This window comes from Oncorhynchus kisutch, linkage group LG14 (genome assembly GCF_002021735.2).
Source record: "Oncorhynchus kisutch isolate 150728-3 linkage group LG14, Okis_V2, whole genome shotgun sequence".
Classification (NCBI taxonomy): domain Eukaryota; kingdom Metazoa; phylum Chordata; class Actinopteri; order Salmoniformes; family Salmonidae; genus Oncorhynchus; species Oncorhynchus kisutch.
This window is the reverse complement of record NC_034187.2, coordinates 54,894,428-54,912,248: the sequence shown is the minus strand read 5'-3', so window position 1 is coordinate 54,912,248 and position 17,821 is coordinate 54,894,428. Positions and strand designations below refer to the sequence as shown.

The following is a 17,821-nucleotide window of genomic DNA, read 5'->3' as shown; positions in this document are numbered from 1 at the left end:
GTAATAATACATTAATATTGACCTGATATATGACAGAAAACACATGATTATAACAATGCTGTAATACTTCTCTTCGACGCTGTTAGAAGTGGCCACAATGATTACCACAAAACAAGTTACATTGGTTACAAAAACTACTGTACCTTTTTTCAGGTATTCCATAATCAAGTCCTGCGGCCAGTTCGCTCCACATGAGCGCCCTACATTGGCTGAGGTGATCCAGAAGCTCCAATCAGGAGAGAAGAGTGCCAACAATAGGACAGTTCTTCGAGTGCCTGAACCACTGGACATTGAGAAGTACCTGCGGGAGGCGGGATATGGAGAGGCCTACAATTACGTTGTTCTCTGATTGGCTCCTGCGATGGTCGTTTAAATCAAGGTCTACATTACGTTCAGTGTTGCTTTTCTCACATTATCATGAAGACTGTTGGGAGAGCGTTTTAAATGTCAAAACAGCACGACTAGTTTATCTTTAGGTCCCTTACTATGCTCAATACAACGTAAGAGACTGATGAAACACTCAGGTATTAACACATACAGCATTCAGAATGTATTCAGACCCCTTGACTTTTTCCACATTTTGTTACGTTACAGCCGTATTCTAAAATGCATTAAAAAAAAAAAAATCCTCAGCAATCTACGCATAATACCCCATAATGACAAAGAGAAAACAGGTTTTTAATAATTTTTGCAAAAAACAGAAATACATTATTTACATAAGTATTCAAACCCTTTGGTATGAGACTCAAAATGATCATCCTTGAGCTGTTTCTACAACTTCATTGGAGTCCACCTGTGGTAAATTCAATTGATTGGACATGATTTGGAAAGGCACACACCGGTTTATATAAGGTCCCACAGTTGACAGTGAATGTCAGAGCAAAAACCAAGCCATGAGGTTCGAAGGAATTGTCCGTAGAGCTCCGAGACAGGATTGGGTCGAGGCACAGATCTGGGGAAGGGTACCAAAACATTTCTGCAGCATTGAAGGTCCCCAAGAACACAGTGGCTTCCATCATTCTTAAATGGAAGAAGTTTGGAACCACCAAGACTCTTCCTAGAGCTGGCCGCCCAGCCAAACTGAGCAATCGGGGGAGAAGGGTCTTCGTCAGGGAGGTAACCAAGAACCCGATGGTCACTCTGACAGAGCTCTAGAGTTCCTCTGTGGAGATGGGAGAACCTTCCAGATGGAAAACCGTCTTTGCAGCACTCCACCAATCAGGCCTTTATGAAGCCACTCCTCAGTAGAAGGCACATATGACAGCCCGCTTGGAGTGTGACAAAGGTCACTTAAAGACTCTCGTACCGTGTGAGACAAGATTATCTGGTCTGATGAAACCAAGATTGAACTCTTTGGCCTGAATGCCAAGCGTCACATCTAGAAGAAACCTGTCACCATCCCTACGGTGAAGCATGGTGGTGGCAGCATCATGCTGTGGGGATGCTTTTCAGCGGCAGGGACTGAGAGACTAGTCATGATCGAGGCAAAGATGAACGGAGCAAAGTACTGAAAACCTGCTCAAGAGCGCTTAGGACCTCAGACTGGAGCGAAGGATCACCTTCCAACAGGACCACGACCCTAAGCACACAGCCAGGCCAACGCAGGAGTGGCTTTGGGACAAATCTCTGAATGTCCTTGAGTGGCCCAGCCAGAGCCCAGACTTGAACTTGATCGAGCATCTCTGGAGAGACCTGAAAATATCTGTGCAGCGACGCTCCCCATCCAACCTGAAATAGCTTGAGAGGATCTGCAGAGAAGAATGGGAGAAACTCCCCAAATACAGGTGTGCCAACAAGCTTGTATCATCATACACTAGAAGACTCGAGGCTGTAGGCGCTGCCAAAGGTGCTTCAACAAAGTACTGAGTAAAGGGTCTGAAAACGTATGTAAATGTTTTATTTCCGTTTTTAAAATTTTTATGAATCTGCAAAAAATATCTAACAAACTGTTATTGCTTTGTCATTAAGGGGTATTGTGTGTAGATTGATGAGGGGGAAAAAACTTTTTCATAAATTTTTCGAACAAGGCTCTTTGTAACCTAACAAAATATAGAAAAAAGTCAAGGGGTCCGAATACTTTCCGAAGGCACTGTACATACTTATATTGTGTATTTAAAGAATAATATATGTATATTTCTATATTTGTCCACTGTCCCACTGAATATCTGTGTGGCTCCGAAGGACAACAAAATTAAGATTCCCTGATTCACTGCAGGTGCTAATGCCAGTGACTTCCAAGGCCCTACCTGGGTCTCTATCCTACGCTAGCTCTATATTTCTACTGTACATGCAAACTATGGTCACTCGCACTTTAACCCTGTAAACAACCACAGTGCCATCAAATAGAAATGTTCTGCATGTCAGCAGTTTCCAAGATGCAGTATTGGACTTTTAAGAAGCAAATTGTCACCCGGCCACATCATCATGATGATGAAAAATGCACCATACATGTATATCATACATCATTTGATATTTCCCTTTAAGGGATCTGTTGTTCAACAAAGAAAAGTGATCTTTATTTGAGCTGGGATCCCTGCCTAACAAATATGCCTTAAAAAAAACACTCATAAGTCTTAACCAGTCAAAGGACTGTAAAGTAAAGAGCACAACTAGCTATTACACCCAATAAACGTTCAGTCTACACAACACTCATCAAATCGGATTCAAAATAAAAGCACGACCACTCCTCCATTTTGTCCTAGTAGTTTGTTTATTTTTTTGCATGATAATTGACCTCGCCTTCTCCAAGCTAAAAACGTAAACACACAATTAGCAGAGCACCTAATCATAAGATGATTGATTATTCATAATAGCCACAGTCACTGCTTCTGTAACAAAAGCCTTGGATAGGTAGAAGTTATGAGGAAAGCTATGAGGAAGACCACAATCCAGGGTCATGTTCATTAGGGCATGCATCGAGAAAATGTGTGTTTCTTATTGGACAAGTCCAGGTAGTCCCTCCCTGTTTCAGTCAGTTTTCGTCCGTTTGATGCCTTAATGAACACGACCTTGGTGACATGTTCTGTCCACTACTGTAAATAGCTCATGCTGTGTGTAAAACTGCAAAGATTTGACAAAAAACACAAACATTTCAAATAGACAGGAGGGCATATAATCTGAAACACGTTTGGAAAACTACAGTAGCCAATGGGACGGTATAACTTGGATCAGGTGTACCAGTACTTCAGATCCTCATAGATTATTGCTGCCACCTCACGTACATTGTAAAAAGGAAGGTTTAAAAAAAATATATAAATCCTGTGCACCAATTGTAACATTTTTTTCTCATTTCAGTGGACAGAAAATGTCACCCTCTATTTGTCAAGGATCCTTAGGCCAATATATTTGCTACTCCCCAGTAATGGTTGGTAAAGGCAATGGTCCATTGGTTTACATGACCTTACCATACATAACTGCTCGTAAAAAATAAGGAATGATATGAAACACGTTTTTTTTTTTTTTTTACGGAAGACTCCGTTCTAGTTCTATTTTCGCTCGTCGAAACTACTTAAAAAGGCCACAATTTCCACAGAGAGATAACGCAATGATTCTCTACAGCGTAAACAAAGGCAGTCCAGCCAACAAAGGTATATTTAAATATATAGGCAAACATTGCACACATATATAGGGTTTGCTGACTCACTCACATAATGTAACATAATACTCTACATTGAAGGTCCAGGTCTTGTTTGTTTTGACTAAATACACTACACAGACAAAAGTATGTGGACACCTGCTCGTCGAACATCTCATTCCAAAATCAATGGCATTAATATGGAGTTGGTCCCCCCTTTTGCTGCTATAACAACTTCAACTCTTCAGGGAAGAATTTCCACTAGATGTTGGAAAATTGCTGCAGGGACTTGCTTCCATTCAGCTACAAGAGCATTAGTGAGGTCGGGCACTGACGTTTGGGCGATTAGGCCTGGCTTGCAGTGGGCGTCCCAATTCATCCCAAAGGTTTTCGATGGGGTTGAGGTCAGAGCTATTTGCAGGCTAGTCAAGTTCTTCCACACCGATCTCGACAAACCATTTCTGTGTGGACCTTGCTTTGTGCAAGGGGGCATTGTCATGCTGAAACATGGGCAGCTCTAGCAGGGCAGAAATTTGACAAACTGACTTGTTGGAAAGGTGGCATCCTATGACGGTGCCATGTTGAAAGTCACTGAGCTCTTCAGTAAGGCCATTCTACTGACAATGTTAGGCTATGGAGATTGCATGGCTGTGTACTCGATTTTATACACCTGTCAGCAATGGGTGTGGCTGAAATAGCCAAATCAACTAATTTGAAGTGATGTCCACATACTTTTGTACATATGGTGTATAATAAAATCAACGGGGACCCCACTTAACACAGCTAAAAAGTCTTTCAATGGCCATATTGTCACCTCTTCTCTCTCTCTCTCCAGCCCTTCTTTCTCTCCTTTTATTTTGGGGTAGTATTTCAGAATCCCTCCTTTGCTCCTTTCATCCTTCCTCTCAGTCTTTCAGGTTGTTGATGTGGGCACAGATCTTGAGGGCGGGACCGAGCTTGATGTTCATGGTGGACATGAGATGCTCCTCTCTGAGCAGCAGCAGGGCCTGTCCATCAATCTCCTGGGACAGGAAATGGGCCGCCAGCTCCTCACAGTCTGCGAGAGGAGAAAAGGAGGAGAGATGGAGAGAAAGAGGGAAGTTGGGAGTAAGAGAGGGCGAGAGAGAGAGAGAGAGAGAGAGAGAGAGAGAGAGGGGGAGATGGTAAGCAAGACAATAACATGAATTGCATTTACAATGGTGAAAATACAATAGCAATCGTATTATCATAGAATAATACTGGGATTAAAAAAACACAAAAAAACAAGTACGATAACTGTTTTAAAGATTTCAAAAGTCACAAAGAGAGTAGAATTTTTTGTGTTGTTGCATGACAACACATGTCCTTCTGAACTGTATCAACCAATGGCGTCTACAGTATATAGCTCATCTGTGGTACCGACCTTGCAGAGATGATATGAACTGAGACACTTCCTCCACACTCCACTGGGCAGGGCTGCCGGGCAGGAAGTGGGGCGCCGGTGAGCCCTCCAATTGGAGTGTGGGGGGAGGCTGATGACAGGAAGAGGAGGAGGCCGGGGAGAAGGACATGGGTTCGTCCTCTTCCTCCTCGCAACTGGAGATGTCGTCCGAACGGCTGGACTCGGAGCGGCACTGTAGACAATGAACCAGTACTGTATGAGAGGTGTATGTGCAACAAGGTAGTCACTGAATGGCCATGTCTCTTCAGCACTGTTCTCCCTAAACTAAAATTTGAGTGGTAGATCTTGACTCAGAAAGTGATCACCGTACTAGAGTTTTCTCTGTTAACACTATCAATGTTTCTCTTTACTGTGGCAACTGTGATCGAATCAATGCAATATTAGTCACTTTCAATAAAACATACCGAAACAAAACCAACTACGCAATATATTTTGTTGTGGGCATAACGCATCTGAGGTAGGAGTCTATTGCATTGACACGCACTACTCAGGCCGTACTGTGCACAGAGAGGTGAGGCATAAACAATCAGAGCTGCAGTAGGCCTATATGCAAATAGACCATTGCCATATATGGACCTGTGCCATTTACTTTGAACTGGATCGTGTTTACAGCATGAGAAGGTCGTGAGTAGATGAGCTTGTTTTGAGATCAAAGCGGAAGCTGCATGTAGCCATGCATGTTTATATCCTTTGCTAGTTAGTGAGTTGATAGCCCAGTTATAGATAATTTGTAGTCAGCAATAGGGGACTGCTTCCTACAAGGGCACAAAACATGTACATTTCTACACATTTTTTAAAAGCAAGTCAGGTAAAGAGCATTTGTTTTGTATTAAAGGGGCAGTGTTGTATTTTGAGACAGGCTTGAATAAGCTAAGTAGCAGAGGGTAGTCATTTGTCTGATTCTCTCTAATAATGGTATGATAATAATAATGCATTTTATTTTGTAAAGTGGTTTTACATCAAACACCACAACAGCATTTTCAGTCACGTTCTTGTCTCAAGGACAAGTGGATAAACAGGTTAATGTCAAGCCTTGCAAGTCTCATGGATTGAAGGCCTACATTGAACACTACACATTGTCTGCTACTATAGGCTGAATGATAGAACAGCTATTGCCATGTTAAAATGTTATGGGATGCATTTTGTCCATTGTAAACTACATGGCCACTGTTAAAACTAACTTAAAGCGGATACAGCCTCAGTGCTCACAGTAAACGCGAGCAGGAAAATGCACAGAATGTTCACAACGTTCTGCGCTCAGCAGACCTGAAATTGGCTCAGTCCCGGAATTTGTTTTGAAGGAATATTGCTCTTCAGTCATCCATGCCAGCTCAAAAACAAGTGTACAACTATCAATGATGAACGGACCATTACCTTGACTGGTAAGGGTCTCCCGGCTATTTTGGCACTGGCGATCTCGGAGCTGGTCCTGTGGGGAACCCTCCTCCTCAGGACTCCGTCCTCGTCAGAGTGGGTGAGGTGAAGCCCCTGTCGCAGGCGGAAGTGCTGGCTGCAGCTCACGTTATACCTGGAGCAACAGGGAGACATATAGCAGGCATGCACTGAGTGTACAAAACATTAAGAACACCTGCTCTTTCCATGACACAGACTGACCAGGTGAATCCAGGTGAAAGCTATGATCCCTTATCGAATGCTTTTGAAGCCTTGAGACAAGTGAGACATGAATTGTGTATGTGTGCCATTCAGAAGGTGAATTGGCAAGACAAAAGATTGAAGTGCCTTTGAACAGGGTATGGTAGTAGCTGCCAGGCGCACCGGTTTGAGTGTGTAACGAACTGCAACGCTGCTGGGTTTCTCACGCTCAACAGTTTCCCGTGTGTATCAAGAATGGTCCACCAACCAAAGGACATCCAGACAACTTGACACAACTGTGGGAAGCATTGGAGTGAACACGGGCCAGTGTCCCTGTGGGACACTTTCGACACCTTGTAGAGTCCATGCCCTGGCGAATTGAGACTGTTCTGAGCTCATTAATAGGAAAGTGTTCCTAATGTTTTGTACACTCAATGTATACTGCCATATATACTGAACAACAATATAAACACAACATGCAACAATTTTACTGAGTTACAATTCATATAAGGAAATCAGTCAATTGAAATACATTCATTAGGCCCTAATCTATGGATTTCACATGACTGGGCAGGGGCGCAGCCATGGGTGGGTCTGGGAGGAGGACAAAGGCCCACCCACTTGGGAGCCAGGCCCAGCCAATCAGAACAAGTTTTCCCCCACAAAAGGGTATTATTACAGACAGAAATACTCCTCAGTTTCATCATCTGTCTAAGATGATCCCGCGGGTGAAGAAGACGGATGTGGAGGTCCTGGGCTGGCTTCGTTACACGTGGTCTTCGGTTGTGAGGCCGGTTGGAGGTATTGTCAAATTCTCTAAAACGACGTTGGAGGCGGCTTATGGTAAAGAAATGAAGATTCAATTCTCTGGCAACAGCTCTGGTGGACATTCCTGCAGTCTGCATGCCAATTACGCAGCTCCCTCAACATTTTGACATCTGTAGCATTGTGGTGTGTGACAAAACTCCACATTAAAGGGTGGCTTTTAATTGTTCACAGCACAAGATGCACCTGCGTAATGATCATGCTGTTTAATCAGCATCTTGTCAGGTAGATGGATTTATCTTGGCAAAGGAGAAATGCTCACTAACAGGGATGTAAACAAATTTGTGCGCAAAATTTGAGAGAAATAAGCTTTTTGTGAGTATGGAACATTTCTGAGATCTTTTATTTCAGCTCATGAAACATGGGAACAACACATTACATGTTGCGTATATTTTTTTTCTTCAGTATAGTAGACACAGAACACTGCAGTGACTTTGTACTATATTATGACTGTACCTCTTGGAACAGGTCAAGGAGCAGAAGCGCTTGGTCCCTCTAAACTGTCTGGCTGGGGCGAAGCTTTTGCAGTACTCACACTTCAGCACTGGGCAGAGAGAACAGGAAAAGAGGGGTTTAAAGAACTATATGAATTATAGTTCGTAGTCAAACCACTTTCTTTAATGGAAACATGACTTGGACTATGGTCTGAGCCTAACCTGTAGCTGTATTCACAGTCTCAGGCTGACTGGCGTCTGGATTGTCCATTGCCAAATCTTCTCCAGCTGGCTCTTTCACTGGCCCACTCACCTGTCAATCAATATACAGGAACAAAATGTGTTGTGTACAACATTACTGACTAGGGAATTATTGATCTACAGTACATGTCATTATTTACATCAGATGTTGTACGGCGCATACAGAAAGTATTCAGACCCCTTGAATTTTTCGACATTTTGTTACATTACAGCCTTATTCTAAAATGGATTAAAACGTTATTTCCTCGTCAATCTACACGAGTGGTGGAAAAAGTACCCAATTGTCATATTTGGTTATAAATATACTTAAGTATCAAAAGTAAATGTAATTGCTAAAATATACTTAAGTATCAAAAGTAAAAGTATAAATCATTTCCTATTCCTTCTATTAAGTAAAGCAGGTGGCTCTATGTTCTTGTTTTATAAATGTATGTATAGCCAGGGGCACACTCCAACACTCAGACATTATTTACAAAAGATGCATTTGTGTTAAGTGAGCCCGCCAGATCAGAGGCAAAAGGGAAGACCATGTGTTGTCTTGATAAGTGTGTCACGTCTTCTAGGAGTAGTGGGTTTGGAGTCAGGCGCCGAGAGCAGAGGGTTCGGACAATCATATTTTATTCCGGTCACGCCAAAACAGTCCGGAGAAAATAAAATACAAATGCACATCCCACAAACCGACAGAGGAACAATCCTGCACAAACATAGGCGGGCCTATCAGGCTTAAATAGACATACATCAAGAAACAAAATAAGAGACGAGTGCAACCAATAAGACCAAACGAACAGAAAAGGAAAAAGGGATCAGTGGCGGCTAGTAGACCGGCGACGATGACCGCCGAGTGCCGCCCGAACAGACAGGGGAGCCACCTTCAGTGGGAGTCGTGACAAAGTGGGTGAATTGGACCATTTTCCTGTCTTGCTACGCATTCAAAATGTAATGAGTACTTTTGGGTGTCAGGTGAAATGAATGGAGTAAAAAGTACATTATTTGATTTAGGAATGTAGTGAAGTAAAAGTAAAAGTTGTCAAAAATATAAATAGTAAAGTAAAGGCAAATTTCTAAAAAATAAAAAAAACGGAAATATTACATTTACATAAGTATTCAGACCCTTTACTCACTACTTTGTTGAAGCACCTTTGGCAGCAATTAGAGCCTTTCGTCCTCTTGGGTAAGACGCAACAAGCTTGGCAAACCTGTATTTGGGGAGTTTCTCCCAGTCTTCTCAAAGGTGAACTATTTCCCCAGTCTGAGGTCCTGCACGCTCTGGAGAAGGTTTTCATCAACCATCTCTCAGTACTTTGCTTTGTTCATCTTTCCCTCGACCCTGACTAGTTTCCCAGTCCCTGCCGCTGAAAAATATCCCCAAAGCATGATGCTGCCACCACCACCATGCTTTACCGTAGGGATGGTGCTAGGTTTCCTCTAGACATGACACTTGGCATTCAGGCCAAAGAGTTCAATCTTGGTTTCATCAGACCAGAGTCCTTTAGGTGCCTTTTGACAAACTCCAAGCGGGCTGTCATGTGCCTTTTACTGAGGAGTGGCTTCAGCCTGGCCACTCTAGATGAAGGTTCTCCCATCGCCACAGAGGAACTCTGGAGCTCTGTCAGAGTGACCATCGGGTTCTTGGTCACCTCCCTGACCAAGGCCCTTCTCCCCCGATTGCTCAGTTTGGCCGGGTGGCAAGCTCTAGGAAGAGTCCACTGTGTTCTTAGGGACCTTCAATGCTGCAGAAATGTTTTGGTACCCTTCCCCAGATCTGTGCCTCGACACAATCCTGTCTCCGAGATCTACAGACAATTCCTTCGACTTCATGGCTTGTTTTTTTGCTCTGACATGCACTGTCAACTGTGGGACCTTATATAGACAGGTGTGTGCCTTTACAAATCATGTCCAATCAATTGAATTTACCACAGGTGGACTCCAATCAAGTTGTAGAAACATCTCAAGGATGACCAATGGAAACAAGATGCAGCTGAGCTCAGTTTCGAGTCTCATAGCAAAGGGTCTTATAATAGTTAATACTTATGTAAATAAGGTATTTCTGTTTTTCATTTTTTATACATTTGCAAAAAAATCTAAAAACCTGTTTCCGCTTTGTCATTATGGGGTATTCTGTGTAGATTAATGAGGGCATTTTTTAAATTGTATACCTTTTAGAAAAAGTCAACGGGTCTGAATACTTTCCGAATGCACTGTATATCCCCAAAGGGTCTGAATGGATGTTGTATTGTATATGAGAACCACAACTACTCTAAGGTGAACTGTACATACAGGGAAGGGTTCAGCTCCCTCCTGGATGACGAAGCCCTCTATGAGGTGGGTGAGGACGTGGGGTTTGACCACAGCCTGTGGAGGGGGGGCTCTCTCCCCCTGGCCACCCCCCACACGGGACACTGAGAGGGCAGGGGAAGGAGAGGGAACGGGGGAGGGAGAAGGTGGACCAGTGCCTTAAAAAAAGACGGTTGAGGGGAGAGAAAGGATTTTATCATTTATTTTTGAACAATTTGAGCAAGGCTGACTGGCCACAGTGTCTAAATCTATGCAAATGTGAGGTTTTTGGAATCATGTATAGGTATGGATCAAAGGGAATTTGACATGTTGGTGGCTGGGCTATGGTGGAAAATGGTCTCCCTGCACTCTTATCCTTCCAGTGGTTGTAAAAGAGAGGAATGAGAAAGGCAAAGTATTTAAGACAAGTGGGCACATTCGTAGCTGACTCCTTACCTGCTTCCATGGCGGAGGAGGAGAGAGCAGGGGAGTGTTCACTCATAGGAACAAGGTGGGGAGGGGGGGGACCATCTTCCTCATTGGCTGCGTCTGACTCGGATTTCCTCTTCATCGACTTACCCTTTGAGGAATGTCATTATTTCACAAATGGAATCGACAACTACTACGTAGTTTAGAAACATCAGTAATTTATAGTGTCATCAGTGCTATCATTAAGGAACAACTCACCTGGGGAGGCTGAGGACACACAGACTCTCCATTGGCAGCCACTACAGGGGATGCACTGCTCGCCTCAACCAATGGCAGGGGTAGAGTGAGGGAGGAACGGGAGAGGGTGGGAGGAGAGATGGCGGCCTGGGACTGAGAGGAGATGCTGGTGGCCAAGGTGCAATTTTGATTTTGATTCAGCCTAGGACTCTGATTGGCTTGTCCTTGCACGTGAGAAACGTGTGCCAATGAGAGGGCTTCCTGGGCTGATTGAAGGCTCTTTAGACCCACCCCTTTGCCTAAACCCCCTCTCTCTCTGGATGCGATGGAGGCCACCATGGTGAGGAGGCTGGCGCTGCTGGAGCTATTTAGAAGGGTAGCTCCGTCCTGGGAACAGGCATTCCGGGCCTGGACCAAGGCCAAAGCCTGGGGGTTTCCTATGGAGCTTGGCCTGGCCCCTACTATCTGGACTGGGATGTGCGGCGGAGGCTGGGCGGCACTAGTCTGGTTGTTGGCGGGGGGCGCGGGGAGGATGGGAGGTGGGTTGCGGGAGGGCAGTTGCAGTGGCATACGGAGACCCTGTTGAGTTTTGGGCTGGATTGGAATGGGACCGTTCCCATGGCCTCCCTTGTCGTTAATAGTGCTTTTCTGCAGAGGCTGAACCACCAGCGTTTGAGTACTAACATTGGGCTTGATGGTGGCAGCACCCATCTGGTAACTGTGGGACTGAGTGGGTGCACTGGAGGTGGGCACCAGAATGTGCGTCGCCGCGGCGGCCGAGTTCACCGTGGTGATAGCCCCGCCCCGGCCAAAGTTGGGTCCGGAAAGGAGGAGCTGTGAGAGTGGGACAGAGGTGGAGGGTGAGGAGGGGGTGTTAGAGTGGTGGTTGCCCGTCTTGAGGTTGAGAGAGGAGAGGTTAGCGTTGGAGCTCTGGATGTAGGTGGGGATCTTGATGTGGGACTGTTGCAGTTGGGTTGGTTTAGTGGGAGACTGCTGAGTGGACTGGTTGAACTGCTGGTGAGATGACTGTATAAGGGAGTAGGTTGCTGGAAAAGAATTAGGGAAATGAATAACTAAGAGGTAAGTAAGTATGCTAAGTATGTAGAGCTAAGTATGCTGCGATTTCACTCCCCACCTATTTCACCCCTCTCTGGGGTTTCAGTCTTGACCCCGACCCCCTTGGGACTGCCGACACATCGCAAAGCCAGGTTCTGCACCTGGCCCAGAGAGAAAGGAGAGATGAGTTTATGAGGATTGATGGAAAGAAGAGGCCAGAGAGAGGGATGCAAGAGAAGTACAAGCAAGAGTTTCACCAATTTTAGAGTATAACACTGTAGTTTTACTGCACAAAAATTCTAGATTTTTACTGGTCCCAGATCTGTTTGTGCTGTAATGACCACAGGAACTGGCAAGACAGCAACAACAGATCTGTGAAGAAGCTATTCTAGATTACATCACTAAAGCAGGACTCATTCCAATGCTCTCTGTCACAAATACAAAGTTGATCCATACCTGGTCATTGTCTGATTGGTTGCTGGAGGAAGTAGGTGTAACTTCCTGTTGTTGCTGCTGCTGAGCCTGTGTCTGCTGGGTGACCGTTGCCATGGCAGCGGTTGCCGTGCTACCAGGCATAAAGATGAGTTGTGAGGAGAGGGGAGCCCTCAGAGACCGGTTCACCTACAGTACAACAAAAGAGACAGTCAATCAAACAGTCCCTTCATGGAGACAAATGACAAAAGCAGATACAATACTCACACTCCTGAGCCAAGCCCGAACCACACCAAGCTAAGCTGTACTGTGCTGACCTGGTTATGAATCCACTGTAGTGAAATTGGAACTGTGCTGAAAATATCTGAGCCAGCAAAGTTTTGTTCGGGTCGGCCATATAGTGTGAATCAGGCAATGGTGCATGTGTTCTCACTCTCAGATACATCTGTCCCTGTCCTGCTGCACTCCCACCCAGCAGCACTGATTGGCTTATGGTGGATGTCCCGGAAGAGCCTGGGCCTATAGCGCGGGTGCTGGTTATGGCCCCTCCCCCAGAAGTGGTTACGTTCACCTGAAGAGGAAAGAAAAAAGGGGATTTGACAACAACCAAAGCAAACTGTATTGACTAGTCTGGAGACAATTAAACAATGGAAGTGCCAGTAACTCAAATATATAAAATGTCACAGATGTTCAAACTGAAAATGATGGTTTCACACAAATATCACTGGAGTTCCCTATTTGAAGCTGTATTTGTGTCAATGACACCCATTCTGCCAGTTACATTCTGTTAAATGTCCACAAAGCACACACATCCCTGGGTCACTCCTCTTTTCAGTTCCCTGCAGCTAGCGACTGGAACGAGCTGCAACAAACACTCAAACTGGACAGTTTTATCCCAATCTCTTCATTCAAAGACTCCATCATGGACACTCTCACTGACAGTTGTGACTGCTTCGAGTGATGTATTGTTGTCTCTATCTTCTTGCCCTTGTGCTGTTGACCGTGCCCAATAATGCTTGTACCATGTTATGCTTGCTGCCATAATGTGTTTCTACCATGTTGTTGTCATGTGGTGTTGCTACCATGCTATGTTGTTGTCTTCGGTCTCTCTTTATGTAGTGTTGTCTCTCTTGTTGGGATGTGTTTTGTCCTATATTTTGATTTGTAATCACCCATCCCCGCAGGAGGCCTTCTGCCTTTGGGTAGGCCGTCACTGTAAATCATCATTTGTTCTTAACTGACTTGCCTAGTTAAATAAAGTTTAAATAGAATCTAAGAAAAATGATTGTGTGCTGTGCTAGTTCTGAAAGAGGCATGTATGTGTAAACGTACAGATGTGACTGTAGTGCTGGTGGTCTGAGAGGTGCTGTTGGTGGCAGGGCTGGACTGGCGACTTGCAGCAAAGGTGGCCTAGAACAGGGACAACAAGGAATAATGTAAAAATCCGTTGCCATAGTTTAGAGCAGAAAAAAACAGACTATGTACCAAACCTCATGACGATGTTTCAACATATTGTACTGCCACCCTAACCTGAACATTCTGCCTTTTAAAATAGCAAACCAACTGTAACCTGACCATGTCAAAACAGCACCAATGTCCCCTATTCTGAGCATGCATTATTGGTACAGTTGAAGTTGGAAATTTACATACACCTTAGCCAAATACATTTAAACTCAGTTTTTCACAATTCCTGACATTTAATCCTAGGAAGAATTAGGCCAGTTAGGATCAAAACTTTATTTGAAGAATGTGAAATGTCAGAATAATAGTAGAGATAATTATTTATTTCAGCTTTCATTTCTTTCATCACATTCCCAGTGGGTCAGAAGTTTACATACACTCAATTAGTATTTGGTAGCATTGCCTTTAAATTGTTTAACTTGGGTCAAACGTTTCAGGTAGCCTCCCACAAGCTTCCCACAATAAGTTGGGTAAATTTTGGCCCATTCCTCCTGAGAGAGCTGGTGTAACTGAGTCAGGTTTGTAGGCCTCCTTGCTCGCACATGCTTTTTCAATTCTGCCCACACATTTTCTATGGGATTGAGGTCAGGGCTTTGTGATGACCACTCCAATACCTTGACTTTGTTGTCCTTAGGCCATTTTGCCACAACTTTGGAAGTATGCTTGGGATCATTGTCCATTTGGAAGACCCATTTGCGACCAAGCTTTAAATTAACTTCCTGACTGATGTCTTAAGATGTTGCTTCAATATATCCACATCATTTTCTTTCCTCATGAAGCCATCTATTTTGTGAAGTGCACCAGTCCCTCCTGCAGCAAAGCCCCCCCACAACTTGATGCTGCCACCCCCATGCTTCACGGTTGGGATGGTGTTCTTCGGCTTACAAGCCTCCCCCCTTTTCCTCCAAACATAACGATGGTCATTATGGCCAAACAGTTATATTTTTGTTTCATCAGACCAGAGGACATTTCTCCACAAAGTCCGATCTTTGTCCCCATGTGCAGTTGCAAACTGTAGTCTGGCTTTTTTATGGCGGTTTTGGAGCAGTGGCTTCTTCCTTGCTGAGCGGCCTTTCAGGTTACGTCTATATAGGACTTGTTTCACTGTGGATATAGATACTTTTGTACCCGTTTCCTCCAGCATCTTCACAAGGTCTTTTGCTGTTATTCTGGGATTGATTTGCACTTTTCGCACCAAAGTACATTCATCTCTATGAGACAGAACGCTTCTCCTTCCTGAGCGTTATGACGGCTGCGTGGCCCCATGGTGTTTATATACTTGCGCACTATTGTTTGTACAGATGAATGTGGTACCTTCAGACGTTTGGAAATTGCTCTCAAGGATGAACCAGACTTGTGGAGGTCTACAATTCTTTTTCTGAGGACTTGGCTGATATCTTTTGATTTTCCCATGATGTCAAGCAAAGAGGCACTGAGTTTGAAGGTAGGCTGTCACGCCCTGACCTTAGAGAGCCGTTTTATTTCTCTATTTGGTTAGGTCAGGGTGTGATTTGAGTGGTCATTCTATGTTTTCTATTTCTTTGTTTTTGGCCGAGTGTGGTTCCCAATCAGAGGCAGCTGTCTATCGTTGTCTCTGATTGGGAATCATTCTTAGACAGCCTTTTTCCCACCTAATGTTGTGGGTAATTATTTATTTTCTGTGTGTGTTTGTGTACGCCACGGTTGCGTCACGTTCGGTTGCTGTTTACCTGTTTTTTTGTGAAGGTTTCACTTAATTAAAAAAATGTGGAATTACATGCACGCTGCACCTTGACTCATCTATGACAGGGAGTTTGAAGACAGTGAACGTGACAGTAGGCCTTGAAATACATCCACAGCTACACCTCCAAGTGACTCAAATTATGTCAATTAGCTTATCAGAAGCTTCTAAAGCAATGACATAATTTTCTGGAATTTTCCAAGCTGTTTAAAGTCACAGTCAACTTAGTGTATGTAAATGGAATTGGAATTGTGATACAGTAAATTATTAGTGAAATAAACTGTAAACAATTGTTGGAAAAATTACTTGTGTCATACCTAATCGATTTGCCAAAATTATAGTTTGTTATTAACAAGACATTTGTGGAGTGGTTGAAAAAAGAGTTTTAATGACTCCAACCTAGTGCATGTAAACTTTCGACTTCAACTGTGGGTGTGGTTCATAAAGATGGTTCTTTACCTGTTGTACTGCAGCCAGGTTTTGTAGCTGGGCACTGTTGATCTGTTGCTGCAGCATTAGCTGCTGGAAGTACTGCGCTGCGTTGGGCTGCCTCTGCAGCGCCTGAAGGGCCTTCAGTTGCACAAGATAGAAAACAGGGAGAGGGAGTAATGACATTGCACTGTCAATAACCTGCAGGTTGATATACGATGGCTTGCACAGTGATAATGAGACAACTACGCTACAGGCAAGGATTACAGATGATCCTGTGTGACTATGAGTACAATTTGTGATTGCCATGTCAGAAAAAGGCATAGACTATACATAATATTCCCATTCATATGCATACACACCTGTGCACACGCACACCCACACGTACTGACCTGCACAGCCTGTCTCTCGTACAGGGACATGGAGTTCATTGGAGAGGGGCGGGAGTTCACTCCTGATGGAGTGGTTCCATTGGTAGAGCCCTGATTTTGGTCCCCATCTGTCTCCATCACTGAGGAAAAGAAGAGAAGCTTTCAATCAAATGCTGCCAAGAAAACAATGTCAAAAGACCTAGCTATCAGTCACTGGTGGAAGGTAAAATATTATTCACACTACAGCTTTGTGGAGCTTTAAGGTGTGGAATATATCTGTCATGCCTGGGTAACTAACATCTGTATTTACATGTTGACAAGATTGTATCTATCCATCAAGAATGCCCATTCCTCCGTTCACTCCTTCACGTGACTGCTTGCAAACATTTGATTGTCATGCAACATACATTCAATACATCCTAAACTAGTAATACATTCATTGTTAGTCGCTTGCAAGGTAAAACATTATAAGATAACTAGCTGTCCACATGTTATGCAGCTCACTTGTTTCACTATAATTAAAAGCAAGTTGAGTGCTGCTAGCTAGTACAGTAGTTAACTAGCTAGCTACAGTAACTAGTTGCAGACAGTGCTAGCACAAAAGCTAGCTACTGTAACTAGCTAGCAACCCATGAGCACCGTATGCTGCAAATCTCTTGCTCACCGTGGACGTTGGTGTATTGCCACCTATATTTCTATCTCGACTTCAATGCGTAGCAGTATGCAACAATTCCTTTTGCACGACGATATTACAGTACATTCAATTGGGTTGTTGACAGTTTGCATAAATTTGGGTGGAGGACAACGCCTCCTTCTGATGTTTTGTCGTTTTCCGGCGCAATGGAATGACGGCGCACGTAGGTCGCCTGCCAAAATGTGTAACAACAACATAGTTATTACAACGTAATATCTACCTGCCATAGAACACGGTTAATATTACACGGTTAATATGTCATTCATTGCGACAATGTATGTGATGCTTCCTGTTACATTGTAGCTGCATCATGAAATAATAATTCGAGCAGCCTTGTGCATCCGCTACAATGAATTTGATTACCCCAATTGTGTGACCATACAAACATTTTCCAGAAATCCTTGTTTCACGTATGTAAAATGAGCCGAAACCGTTTTACCTTCTAGTTAACTTAGATACGTTTATAAGTAAAGCTACCATTACATTTTTATTTTATTTTAAAACGAGGTTAAACAATGTACTTACTTTGGCCACTTTCTTTCCTTCGAAGCTTCAAGCTCTAAACCTGTCACTCAAAATGGTCTCTGTCA

At 43.8% G+C, this 17,821-nt stretch overlaps 2 protein-coding genes across 5 annotated transcripts in view; one reads left to right on the top strand and one right to left on the bottom strand.

The window, feature by feature from the left end:
• The window catches only part of LOC109903656 (tyrosine-protein kinase STYK1-like), a 17,244-nt gene extending 14,553 nt beyond the window's left edge, over positions 1–2,691 (top strand). Inside the window, exon 10 of the mRNA XM_020500506.2 lies at positions 154–2,691. Within this exon, the coding sequence (XP_020356095.1) occupies positions 154–349 (196 nt within the window). The 3' untranslated portion in view covers positions 350–2,691. The remainder of the gene's footprint in view (positions 1–153) is intronic.
• LOC109903642 (polyhomeotic-like protein 1) lies at positions 2,692–17,821 on the bottom strand. Of its 4 annotated transcripts, XM_031789348.1 has the most exons (16): positions 17,757–17,815; positions 16,559–16,677; positions 16,197–16,307; positions 13,889–13,966; positions 12,990–13,127; positions 12,581–12,745; positions 12,204–12,285; positions 11,090–12,114; positions 10,859–10,982; positions 10,406–10,581; positions 8,090–8,180; positions 7,890–7,977; positions 6,390–6,543; positions 4,977–5,187; positions 4,615–4,631; positions 2,692–4,581 (listed from the first exon to the last, which is right to left on the bottom strand). In XM_031789348.1, coding segments are annotated over exons 1-16 (2,682 nt in total). In that variant the 5' UTR covers positions 17,758–17,815; the 3' UTR covers positions 2,692–4,479. The 4 variants fall into 4 exon arrangements, with proteins under 4 accessions (XP_031645208.1, XP_020356068.1, XP_031645207.1 ...); XM_020500479.2 differs by having other exon boundaries at positions 2,692–4,631; XM_031789347.1 differs by lacking the exon at positions 17,757–17,815 and adding an exon at positions 17,202–17,351 and having other exon boundaries at positions 2,692–4,631.

Excerpts from the sequence above, each read along its gene's own strand:
- LOC109903642 (XM_031789349.1), bottom strand. The coding sequence starts at position 16,490 with ATGCCTTTTTCTGACATGGCAATCACAAATTGTACTCATAGTCACACA. Across the intron at positions 13,128-13,888 it reads CCAGCACTACAGTCACATCT|GTGAACGTAACCACTTCTGG; the intron begins GTACGTTTACAC and ends TTTCCTCTTCAG. Across the intron at positions 6,544-7,889 it reads TCCTTGACCTGTTCCAAGAG|GTATAACGTGAGCTGCAGCC; the intron begins GTACAGTCATAA and ends CTGTTGCTCCAG.